Source organism: Tenrec ecaudatus, chromosome 5 (assembly GCF_050624435.1).
Source record: "Tenrec ecaudatus isolate mTenEca1 chromosome 5, mTenEca1.hap1, whole genome shotgun sequence".
Taxonomy (NCBI): Eukaryota; Metazoa; Chordata; class Mammalia; order Afrosoricida; family Tenrecidae; genus Tenrec; species Tenrec ecaudatus.
Genome location: NC_134534.1, coordinates 1,063,038 through 1,074,715, shown reverse-complemented (window position 1 = coordinate 1,074,715; position 11,678 = coordinate 1,063,038). Strand labels below are relative to the sequence as shown.

Below are 11,678 nucleotides of genomic sequence, written 5' to 3'. Positions count from 1 at the left end.
TTCCTGTGCTAGCTCTGACTGGTACATCTTTGCCCCTGCACACTCTGAGCGCCGGGCAGCGCCAAGCCGAAGGAAGATCCCGTCTAAGGAGGAGGCAGGCGCTTCCTTGCCACAGCCGCTGCCCCTTCGCCGCGGCCCCGGGGTTTTCCGGAAGGCACTGCTGCGGCCGGCCGCCGGGTTTCACTTTGCATTTCAGCACGTCCGCTTTGGAGTCTTGGGCCCCGCGCCTCCGACTCGAGTCTCGGCTGCTGGCCTGACTTCACTCCGCTGGGGCGCTTCTGTCGAGGTGAGCTGCCCTCTCCCTGCCCCCCGACCTCCAGAGGGGCTCAGGGTGGGGGTGGGGTGGGGATGGAGGGTGGCGGGTGGAGGGTGGAGGCGGGGCGGCTGAACCTGGATTGAAAGTCAGACAGCCCCTCCGCTGGGGGGACAGGGGAGGCGGCGGAGCCGGGCTAAGAGCCATCCCTCCTGGCACGGGTCTGGTGGGCTTTCCCGCGAGGCTCAGGCATCTTTGGGGTAGCAAGCGCTGCCTCCTTATGCGGTGGCCACGGACCACCGATGCTTTCTGGGAACCAGTGCCGTGAGCAGGTGGCTGGTGAACCACCCAGAAGGCTCTGAGAACTGGCTGGGCCAGTGCACTCACAGCCCTCAGCCCTCCTCACTGGCCCTCAGCTACAGGCTGCCCCCTGGGACTGAGAGGGAGGGAGGAGCCTCGTGGGGGCTGCATCTCTGGTTCTGGGGTGTCCTGCAGGCACTCTGGTCGGGCACACCCGGTGTGAGTGGCAGTGTCTGGTGGGTCCTGCCGAGAGCTATAAGCCCCCTGAGTGCCAGGGTGCTCATGGCCCCAAGGGGCAGTGGAGAGGGCCAACTGGCTGGGCACGTCCTATGCCAGGCGGTGGCCGGTCACTAGGCACAGCTGGCTAGCGTGACCCAGGGCTGCTGGGTAGGGCTGTTTTGGAGAGAAAGTGCTCCCCATCGCAAGAGGCATCTAAGGATGAGGCTGCTGCTCTGCCTGACGCCTCCTTGCTCAGGGCATGCCGTCAGCCTTTGAGGGCGTGGCCCGCAGCGTGCTCCTGGAGCTGGACCGCCATGGGGAACTCATTCCTGTGGACAGCCTGCGGAATGCCACCAGCTTCAAGCCCTACTGCCTGCTAAGCAGGAAACCTTCCACCTCCTGGTTCTGGAAGTCGCGCTACGAGGCTGTCAACCTCTCCATCCGGGACATACTAGAGCCTGACGGCCCCGAACCAGGTACCTGACTAGACGCCGAGGCCGAGAACTCGGGCCTGGGCCAGATGGTAGCGGGGAGGGCCCTGAGACACCTGGGGGGGGGTGGTCCCTTCACGCGCAGGACCCAGTGTCTGGTGTCCCTGGGGACAAGCAGGAGATGACAGGCTGCGGCTCTGCTCCCGCTCCAGAGGTGCAGCGCGGGAAGGCCGTCCACTTCCACGACATGGTGGATGGACAGCTGCAAGGCAGCGTGGGGCTGAGCAGCCTCGGCCAGGGCAAGATCTCAGGCGGGGCCACAGTGTCCCGGAGCTCCAGCGCCTCCATGGATGTGTGCTCGCTGCGCGTCGATCCCAGCGTCTGGGAAGTCCTGCAAAAGGAAAGGTGAGCCTCCAAGCAGCCCCTCAGGGTCGGGTCGTTCACGGGGTCTGGAGCGCAACCAGCACAGACCCTGCCGAGGTGGGCACTGGCTCCGCGCAGGGCGAGGGAATTCCTAGGTGGAGTTTGTGCAGCCAGGACCAGGATGGGGCTGCTGTGAGTGGGGCCCGAGCTGAGGATGCAAACAGAGGGCGTGGCCTAAGCGGAGGGGGCAGGCAGAGGCGGGGCCAAAGCGGAGGGGGCAGGCGCGGGGCGGGGCACAAGGTTCCTTCGCTGAGGTCTTGGTGCTGTACTGCCTCCTGCATCCTGGTGGCCAGGCTGCAGGAGGGGAGAAGCCCGGCGAGGGGCGGGGGGAGCGGTGAGATCAGAGGTCAGGCCGGGAGACAGAAGGGGCCTAGCCCAGAATGGAGTCTGGTCCAATCTGGGAAGTGGCCCTGTGGGATGGGGCAGAGCCGAGTGGAATTGAGTGGATTCCTTTCCTGGCCCCCAGGCACCTGCGGAAGCCGGAACACAAGCTCCTGCAGCAGCTGCGGAACCAGGGTGTCAACGTGTTCGTAGTGACCGAGGTCCTGCAGACACAACAGGAGGTGGTGGTCAGACGCACCCGCAAACAAGAGGGTTCAGGTCACTTCTCGCTGCAGGGAGCCGTGTGCTTGCAGGTGAGACTGGCTCCCAACCCAGGAAGCTGTGCTCCACAGTGACCACCCCCCAACAGTGGCCCACGCCCCAGTGGCCAGAGTCCAGTTCAGCTGTGAGTCACTTCTCTGCACCCCAGGGCCAGGGCCAGGGCCACCTGAACTGGAAGAAGACGGTCACCATCCCTTCTGGCAGCACCCTCGCCTTCCAGGTGGCCCAGCTGGTCATCGATTCTGACTGGGGTGAGCAGGGCTGGGAGGGAAGGCTGGGCAGAACTCCAGGACTTCTGAGGGTGGGCTTCTCAGCTCCTTGGTGGCCTGGGTACCCCAGGGGAACAGGAGCCCTGGACAACCAGCTTCCTCCCCACCACCAGACATCATCTTCTTCCTGGATGGGAGGCAGACTACCTTCAGAGAGCCCCTGACAAGTAGGTCACCCACTGCCTCATGGGTGAGGCCTACTGGTGTGCTGAAGGGCATGGGGTAGGAGGTTGCCAGGTGGGTGGGTATCACACACAGGGACCTGGCCTTCGGTATTGGGATAGGGTGGCAGGACCCTGGAGGGCCTGTGCTGACCAGCCTGCCGACCCTCCCTGTGTCCCAGCCACAGGACTGCACCCGCAAAGTGCTCACCTGCTGCCACCCTCCTTCTTCTCACTGCTGATGCAGTCCATCAGACAGAACGCTAGGCTCCAGAGTGGTTAGTCCTGAGGCCTGGTGCCACCCTTCCCTGCCCAACCTCTCCAGGATCCTACTCGCAGCCTGCCAATACCATCCTGTGTGTCTGCAGATGGGTTGGAGGGGTGGTCATTGCCCACTGAGGACTTCACAGGCCTGCGCACAGAAGTGGAGACCCAGGCTGAGTTCCTGAAGCCCCTGAGCTGTGGGCTACGGCGGCAGCTGTGCAGGGCACTGGAGAGCCTGCTCCCGGACATGCTGGCCCTGAAGGCTCTGGAGGAGGCTGTGAGTGGTGGCAGGCAGGAATGGGCATCAAGACCTGGGCCTGCCAGCCAGCTCATCCATTGTACATCTGTCCTGTGTCCAGCTGGAGCAGGGGCTGAGCAGCAAAAGGGTAGAGCCTCGGGATTCACCAGAGGGCGCTGTGCTCGAATGCCTGGTGCTGCACTCCCGGGAGCTGGCCAGGGAGCTGACTGCCCCCATCTACTATCTGCTGGGTGCCCTGACTGGTGAGGGTCCTGGGGCTGGGCAGGCGGGGGTTAGGTAAGAAGACACCCTAGCTGGGGCCTTTTGGAAGCCCCTTACCTGAGGTTTCTCCCCAGCTCTGACTGAAACACAGCACTTGCTGCTGGCCCAGGCACTGAGCACAAGAAGCCTGTCCGGACATCTGGAGCTGGTGAGCAGGGGCAGCTTGGGCTGGGCAGGATATGGCTTTGGGTGTGCTTGGGCAGGTGGGATGTGGGTGAGGCTAAGGACAAAGGGTTTCATCTGCAGGTGGAAAGCCTGTTGGTGCAGAGTTCCCCATGGCAGGTGACAAAGGATGTGTCTCTACCGCTGGGGAGCAGCTGGTGCGAGGACACCCCCTGCTGGGTCTTGCTGGAGGAGTGTGACCTGGAGCTGCAGGTGGATGCCCCCCAGGTGTGCTGGAAACCCCAGGCCCAGGGCCCCACATGTGCACTTTACGCTGCCCTGGTGGTGCTGAGCATACTTGCACAGGAGCCATGAGTGGCCTTTCCCTGAGGGCCACACTGCAGGCTGGCCCGGTCACCTGGCCAGTTCGAGAGTGTCTGAGGCCTAAAAGAGAGAGTGAGCTCTGGGGAAGCTGTTTCTGCCTTGAATTTTTATTGTGGAATAAATAAAAAGGCTTCAACCATTTTTACTCAAATTCTTCATCCCCATGAACCGAAGGGCAGCGCCCCCTTTTCCTGGTCACCGTTCATAGGTACTGGTCTCTGTGGCTGTTACACCCCCTTGGGTCCGTTCCGACCCATAGTAACCTGGGCTACAACCAAGGGAGCACTCCGCAGTCCTGCATCCGCAGCCTCACCCTCGTTACAGCGCTATGTCAGTCCAGCTCAGAGGGTATGGCCCTGGACTTTACCAAACAGGGACAGGAAGGGACCTGCTCATCTGGCCAGTGGGATACTCGGCCTGGCCCCAGTCTATCATTACATTAGAACCCTGGCTTTGGGGGTCCAGGGGATGAGCCACAATGACTGTCGTCAGGGACCCTTGACATGCCAGGTTCAGGCCTCCAAAAGGGGGGGAGGCTTATCCAGGAAACACATACTCTGGCCTGGCAGTAGCATATTGTCCATGCAGATGGCAGTCCACCCACAGGGTCCCAGATCACTGGAATCCCTAGTACCTGCCCTGGGCTGTTCACTCAAAGCACCTGAGGGCGGACTTGGCCTCAGGGAGCCCACAATCTGGAAGGCACTGCTTGGGGGCTATCTGAAACACAGTACCAAGGATGGGGCCTGGCTCAAACACAGCCCCTAGGACACTAAGAGCAGGTAGGATCCTGGCCCTGCTCCCAGGTCCAGGTGCTGGCCCTCAGGGCATGGGGCACATGTGCCCCCAGGGCCACACTTAGGCCACCAGAGGATGGGAGGCCTGATGAGAGTATCACCTGGCTGTCACTCTGGTGTGTGAGATGGATGGTGCTCCTGGCCAGTACTCTCCAATCTGGAAATGCACACTTGTGGCCAGATTAGGGCTAACCCCTGCAGGGTGGGCAGAAGCTTCTGGAAGGCCAGCAGGACCAAGCCACACTCTTCCAGGAGGGAGCTTCCCTGGGTACCGTCAGAGAAGCCCTTCCAGAGGTCATACTACAAGAGACCCTTAAAGCCCTATTCCCAGGGCAATGTCCAGGTCTTCCTGGTGCCCACAAGAGGGGCACTTCACAGGAAACATACTGACGCATGACTCATGCCCTTCCAAGGCAGCCTCTGAAAGAGACCCCACCCGCATCTTTCGGGGGTGGGGGTCTCCAGCCCTCTCCAGTCAATCTCAGAGAAATCCCCCCTAAAGGAGGGCATAGAGTTTGGAGTTTGATTCCTGCCGTACTTGTCAACATTTTTATTGTAACTTGGGTGGACGTTTCCAGGACAAGCTGCTCTCCTGGTAACTATGCAGGCACATTTTGTTGGTAAGATGAATTCCTAGGTGCAGATTTCATCTTGATTAGGAGACAGCTTTCTGGCTGCATGTGCCCTTGGTCTAACCTTTACCTGCGCTGGGCAAGGCCAGTAACAGCTGGACCTTGAGGCAAGCTTGGCCCTCTAAGTCTCCAGTGAGCTCTGCCCAGCCCTTCCGGCCCACTAGGCTGACCCCTACACCTGGCCTCCAGCTGTCCTGCTATGACCACAGGCTGACCTTGATCTTGGGCCCTTGGGCCCTTCCATGTTTGGCCTGCATCTCTGCTCTGGTCCTGGTCACAGACTCCCACACCACACATGTTGTGAGGCTACCTAGCCCTAGCCAGGTGGGGGCTTGAGAAAGAGGGCTCTGGTGTTCCCCTCCACTGTACCCCCTTAGGGAGGCTGTCCGAAGCAGCTAGATGCATGGCCAGCTGAAGGGGCACAGAGCTGACAGGTAGGTTCACAGGTATAAGAGGTGAGGGGCACAGGGTGAAATGGCCTGGGACAGAAGAGCCAGGCCCCTGGTTGCTAGAGGTGGCTGTGCTCAGGGAGCCTGCTCTTCCTCCAGGTGGGGACTAACAACAGGGCGGACCTGGTGCCCCCCACCCACCCCCATCCTCCCGGAGATCCTAGGATCAGACCCCGACAGACGGGGTCGGGCCATAGGGTCTCAGGCAGGCTCAGCTCGGGCCGGAGCAGCCCCAGCGGTCCGCGTGGCTCCGGCGCTGGAAGGGGCTGTCCGCGTAGACCGGTGGGGGGGGGTCGCGGTCCGGCCCCGCGAGGCGCCGGGCGCGGCGCAGGAGGTGGGCGAAGCGCGGGGCGCGGGGCCGGTTGCGCGCCCGGGCCAGCAGCGCCACCTGCTGCGAGGACACGCGCGCCGCCGCGCCCACGGCCGGCTCCGGGTCGGACCGCAGCTGCCCCAGGTCTGCAGGGAGAGGGCGGGGAAGGCTCAGCGGGGATGGGGTAGGGTGCGCCAGGACTGCCGCCCGGCCCCCGCGCCTGCCCTCCAGCCAAGGCTCTCGCTTGCCGCCTCTCCAGGACCCTAGCCCCCGGAGTGGACAGCGAGTCGGGGCCTCACCCTGAAACAGGGAGTCCAAGAGTTCGCGGCTGACTCGGTCAGGGCTGGCATGATGAGCGAGGAAGCCTGCCCAGAGTGAGGTACACGGTGAGTGTGGGCCCACACACCAGCGCTGCGAGTGGGGGTGGTGAGGACCCCACCCGGCCGCACCTATGAGCACCACCGCTGCCAGGCGCAGGGGGCCCTGCGGGCTCCGAAGGTAGCCTTGAGTCTGACTCAGGAAGGTGGCCACGTGGCTGGGGTACCGCTGAGCCTGAGGACGGAAGAGGTCAGGGCGGAGCAGGGGGACTGCCCGGTGGAGATGAGGTCCCAGGGCTGTTTTCCAGAGAAGCAGACCCACAGGCATTGGACAATCAGGTGGGCTGTGATGTGGGGGCACCCAGATTGGAGGCAGGGATCTCAGGGGATGCAGCAAATACCAAGCCAAGTGGGCAGCTTCCTGGGGGCCTCTATCACTGTGCCTCCCCACTCCCAGACCCCACTGACCAGCCGGTGGCACACGCGGCTTAGGGCCTCCGGGCTGTCGTAGTGGGCCACAGTCACCACCTCCTCCAATAGGCCCCAGCGAAGGGCCTGGTCACAGCGGGCCAGGGTCCACTCGGAGCTCTGGGAACAGTTAGGGAAGGGAACAGCAAGTGGTGAGGGGAGGCCAGGGCCAGCCAGGGTGAGTGGGAGAGGGGAGGAGCCCAGGGCAGAAGGGAGTATGAGGACCCAGGGAGGACCCTGGAGCCTTGAGGGCCTCCAGGACTCTGGACTGGCAGACTGTGAGGAAGTGGCTCAGTGAGGTGGGGGGAGCTTCGGGAGTAAGGGCAGGCGATTGGTGGGAATGGAAAGGGAGGGTCTCGGGGGCACTGACCTCGGCAGCATCCCGGCTGGGGTCGTGCAGGCGAAGCAGCAATGGCACCAGGCTCTGCAGCACCAGCTTCCGCAGGGGCCCACGGAGCCCCACCCGGAGCCCACCCCGGCCCCTCCGCACCAGGGTCCCGAGGAGCCCAGCCGCTGAGGCACGAACCGAGTCCCGGACCTGAGGGGGAGGTTATGGTTACAGCGGGCTCCGGGTGGAGGGGGCAGCCAGGGCACGAGGGGGGCATGGCCTTGGACGAAGTGAGGAATGGGGGTCCCAGGGCAGGAGGGCAGTGGCCAGTGAGGAGGTGGAGAGTGTGCCCCTGGTGGGAGGTGATGGCCAGGAGGTGGGGAGGGTTCCTATGGCACGGGGTGTGGCCAGGGGTGGAGAGGTCTCCGGGGTGGGAGGGGCGTGGCAGGGGGGTGGTGGAGGGGCGCGACCGGCAGGGAGACGCTCACATCGTCCAGCAGTGGGGGGAGGCGCGGCCGTAGCTCAGTGCTCAGCAGCCGAACAGGTGCCCTCGGCCGCAGCAAGAGCCTTCGCAGCGCACCCAGCGCCGCGCCCACCAGCCGCACGTCACCCTCGCCCAGGGCGCCCAGGAGCGCCGGCAGCAGCGTGGTCTCGTGCCGCACCTGTGGGGCACTGGGGGTTATAGTTCCGACTGGGCCCTCGAGACCACACGCAGGCCCCCGCTCTCACTGCTCACCTGCCGGCGGTTGAGCGCTAGGTGACCCAGGCCCAGCAAGCCCAGCCAGCGGACAGTGGGCTCCGGGTCGCCCTGCCAGGCGCGGAGCCGCTCCAGGATGGCTTCCTCGCGCAGGAGCTGCGTCGTGGGCTGGCTCTGCAGCAGCTGGGTGGGGGAAGAGTCAACACACTCAGGCCTGGGGCGGGGGCGCCACTCGGCGACCAATGCTACCATCCGCACTCCCTACCCACGCGCCCCGTCACTGGACTAGAATGGGGTGCAGACGCACCCCGGTGAAGAAGGCCATGGCCGTGAGGCGCTGTGTGTCATCTGCACTGCGAAGGCGGGGCAGTAAGTCAGCGAAGAGGCCTCGCAGGTGGTGGTCGGCGTGTGCCACGATGGCGCTGGGGAGGTGAAAAAGGGGAGTTAATTCTCTGGGCTACCCTCAGGCCCGTTTCCTGAACCCCAGAGGGCCTCTCCACACCTGGCCAGCAACAGGACGCCCTCCAGGTGCGTGTGCGCTCCCGCCAGCCTCCGCCAGCCGCCTGCTTGCTCCATGCACGTGACCACCATGCGGCCGCCGTCGCCTGTGAGCAGGGCCTTCAAGGCCTCCACGGCGCAGCTGGAGGAGGGCAGCAGACAGTGAGACTGGAGGGCCTGGTAGCCCATCACGCTCCCTCAGGTGCCACGCTCACCTGCTGTGACTGGGCGGCGGTCCTCGGTGGGTTGGGGTCCAAGCCTTGGGGGCGTCAGGGGAGCGCACGCCACGCGCCAGCTCGTGGAGTTGCGTGACCAGCGCGAGCAGTAGGTGCGGGTAGAAGCCTCGAGTGGCGCCCACGCAGCCTGACACGGTCAGCATCTCTCCGAGGGCTCGTGTGGCCTGCGGAGCAAAACACCTGCTTAAGTCAGGGTCGCCCTGGGGGTTGAATTGCACATCTGAGGGGTGGGTGCACACCACACTGGATGCGACAAAGTCTCACCCACGCGCGGGCTGTTCTCGAGACTCCTCCCCCTCACGACACAGCCGCCACCTACCGCCAGCGCCTCCTGCTCAGGCCCGGCCGCGCCCTTCAGCGCCCACAACAGTTGCACCAGGACCTGCCCGTTCACACGCTGGTTCCGACTAAGGCTGCGCCACAGCTCCGCCGCCGCCCTAGGTGGCGGGGTGGCGGTGAGACCAGGGTCCGGACAGGGAGCGGGCTAGGGTGGCAGCAGCCCCCAGGACTTCAGCAGCGGGGGCACAGGTAAACCACGCCCCCTCCCCACAATCCCAGAGAAACAAAATTGATGGCATCTTTGTCCATCACACCAAACCCGCCCACCAAACCTGGGATTACCAAACACAGCCTGAGATTTAGGGGGCGGGCCAGCTGAATCATCTCGGGTAGGGGAGGGCGCGCACGGAAGCCCCGCATGCCCAAGGGTTTCTAGCCCAGGAACCGAAGCTGCAGAGCAGGCCGGACGGATGCTCCGCCCCAGGGACCAGACCGTCCGGGCAGCCACGCGGGAAGCCGGAAGTAAGCCCCGCAGTGACCGCGGCGGTGGTTACCGGTCCGGGGGCAGCGAGCGCGGCAGCAGAGCTCCCACGACGTCTCGCGCGTGCTCCAGGGCCAGGGCGCTCAGCACCCGCAGGGCTGCCCGCCGGGGCCGCCCCTCGGCCAGACTGGGCACCTGCACTAGCAGCCCACGTACCAGGGCGTGCACCTGGGGCAGAGGGGCGCCAGTCAGATCAGCAGCTGCCTTGACCCCAGGGCCCACCCGCAGCCTGTGAGAGCCAGAGGAGGTTGGCCAGGCTGCCGGTAGCTCCCACCTGGATCCTTAGAGGGGAAGGCAGGAGTGGAGGGGGAGGAAGGGACCCTGTGGAAAGGGGAGGTCAGGGTGGGAGACAGGGGCTGACCTGGTCCTCCAGCCGTTCCCCTCGGGCCTCCAGGGCCGAGGACAGTGTGAGGGCTGTGGCCTGGGTCCCCGCAAAGCCAGACTCTTCCAGACAGGCAGCTGTGTACAATGCCAAGTCGGCTAGGGCCCCCTCATCCCCGGGACAATGGGGGACCTAGGACGGGGTGGGAGGAGCATATGAAATCCCAACCCCTTCTCCTTCCCTTGGTATCCCACCCTTCCCAGCCCTGCGCCCTCCTGCCCTTGCAACAGGACCACGACCCTTCTGCTGCCCACCCCTCAAGCTCAGGTTACCCTTACCTTTCTCCGGCACCCTCCAGGGCCCCCAGCCTCTCCCTCCTCACCTGGTGAGCTCCCTCAGGGGAAGGCTCCTGGTTGCTGGGTGGGGAACAGGGCACAGCCTCAGGGACACAGACCTGGGCCTGAGGGTCAGGTTCCTGGGGCACAGCATGGGGGCCTGGCAGCACAGCAGCTAGGGGCTGCCCCTGGTTGGCCCGGATGCCCTCCGCCAGAGCTGTCAGCGTCAGTGCCCCTACCGGGGCACCCCGGCTCCTGCCCCACAACCCCCCAGCCATGGCTGCCCCTCGAAGAGTTGTTCAGCAGGGCCCGGCTGACAGCACCTGTCACTGGCCTCTAGGAAGTTGTGCCCGGGCCTGACTTAGAAGCAGACCGAGGGCGGGTCCAAAGGACAGGTGTGGTATGACTATGTGCGCGTGCGTGCGTGAGTGCGTGGGGGGTTGGAGTGCCATGCAGAGGGGCCTCTGGCAGGGAGCTTGCTCTAGAGAGTGTCTCTCCATGACCCTCTTGCCCAGGCTGATTAGGACAAGCTCAGGGGCCAGGTGGGGCTCTTTAAGGAAGAGGCGAGCCCTGGGCCCTGGCAGGTGTGGATAGCAGCAGGAGGCCCCAGCAGGCACTGCCAGACTTGCCTGGCTCAGGCCTCAGCAGCAATTGGGCTAGGCCAGGCCTCCCGGGAAGGGCCTCCATAGCCCACATTCCTTGTCTCCCTACATCACTGGTGCACCTCAGGAATGTGTGAGGGCGTTGTCACCATCTCTGCTCCCTGGAGTAGCCTTGGGGTGGAGCAAGAGAGGCGGGACTGTGCTGCAGCACCAGCACACACACACCTGCCCCGCTGCACTGCTGGGACCTGGCCTGTGGGGGCACTCTCCGTCCTGGCTGGGCCAGAGTCCCAGGGGCCTGGCACCCCCAGACTTGGTGATCTGGGGGTGGGTGGGGTGAGGGGTAGCCATGTATGTTCTGCCCAGTTTCAGTGTCTGTGTCCCTGTTGGTCAGATGGGGAGTCTGCCTCGGATCCTTTGACCCACCCCACCCACCACCACAGCGGGTACTGCCCAGCTCAGAGCCCCAGGGGAGCCGGATGAGCCAGTTGGGCAGAATACCTGGCAGGCAGAAGTGCTCCTGGAAGTTCCCCCAAACAGCCACCACCCCCATTATACCATTCCGACCTGGCCCTGATGGCCACCTTCCTGCCCGCAACTTCCACTAAGGTCGTCCACCCCAGCCAAGTCCTTCGGAGCGTAGGTTGCCTTAGCACACAGAGACTGGATGATCACCTTGCCCACACCATGGGGGCAGCCCATGAGCTGCTGGGTTAGGCGCTGGGTCTGAGCACCCAGGGCATGCCTGGGCTGGAGGGGCAGGAATTCCCCGGACTGTGTTAGGAGAGATGGGAGGCACTGGGAGGAGCGTTGGCTCCCAGTGGCAGGAGCAGACGCATCCAGACTTCTCTCCAGCTTCAGAAGCCTGGCATGCTCCCACTGCCCCCAAGCCGGGGTCGGAGTCCGCACGACCTCACTGAGAGCCTAGCCCTTCAAGG

The 11,678-nt window shown here is 64.4% G+C and overlaps 2 protein-coding genes across 3 annotated transcripts; one reads left to right on the top strand and one right to left on the bottom strand.

Annotated features, from left to right (window-relative positions):
• Window positions 1–4,070, top strand: GSDMD (gasdermin D). 2 transcript variants are annotated; one of them, XM_075549188.1, is made up of 11 exons: window positions 2–286; window positions 1,029–1,248; window positions 1,416–1,608; window positions 2,093–2,261; window positions 2,378–2,480; window positions 2,612–2,665; window positions 2,842–2,937; window positions 3,028–3,200; window positions 3,283–3,424; window positions 3,518–3,591; window positions 3,690–4,070. In XM_075549188.1, exons 2-11 carry the CDS (start codon window positions 1,032–1,034, stop codon window positions 3,918–3,920), a joined length of 1,452 nt encoding a protein of 483 aa, XP_075405303.1. In that variant the 5' UTR covers window positions 2–286; window positions 1,029–1,031; the 3' UTR covers window positions 3,921–4,070. The 2 variants fall into 2 exon arrangements, with proteins under 2 accessions (XP_075405304.1, XP_075405303.1); XM_075549189.1 differs by lacking the exon at window positions 2,612–2,665 and having other exon boundaries at window positions 1–286.
• Window positions 3,593–11,198, bottom strand: MROH6 (maestro heat like repeat family member 6). Its single transcript, XM_075550513.1, has 14 exons — window positions 10,153–11,198; window positions 9,843–9,995; window positions 9,495–9,649; window positions 8,981–9,098; window positions 8,641–8,825; window positions 8,430–8,567; window positions 8,235–8,349; window positions 7,967–8,110; window positions 7,719–7,892; window positions 7,273–7,440; window positions 6,903–7,022; window positions 6,567–6,669; window positions 6,417–6,482; window positions 3,593–6,263 (listed from the first exon to the last, which is right to left on the bottom strand). Exons 1-14 carry the CDS (start codon window positions 10,414–10,416, stop codon window positions 6,019–6,021), a joined length of 2,148 nt encoding a protein of 715 aa, XP_075406628.1. The 5' UTR covers window positions 10,417–11,198; the 3' UTR covers window positions 3,593–6,018.
• Between the last annotated feature and the right edge of the window lie 480 nt (window positions 11,199–11,678).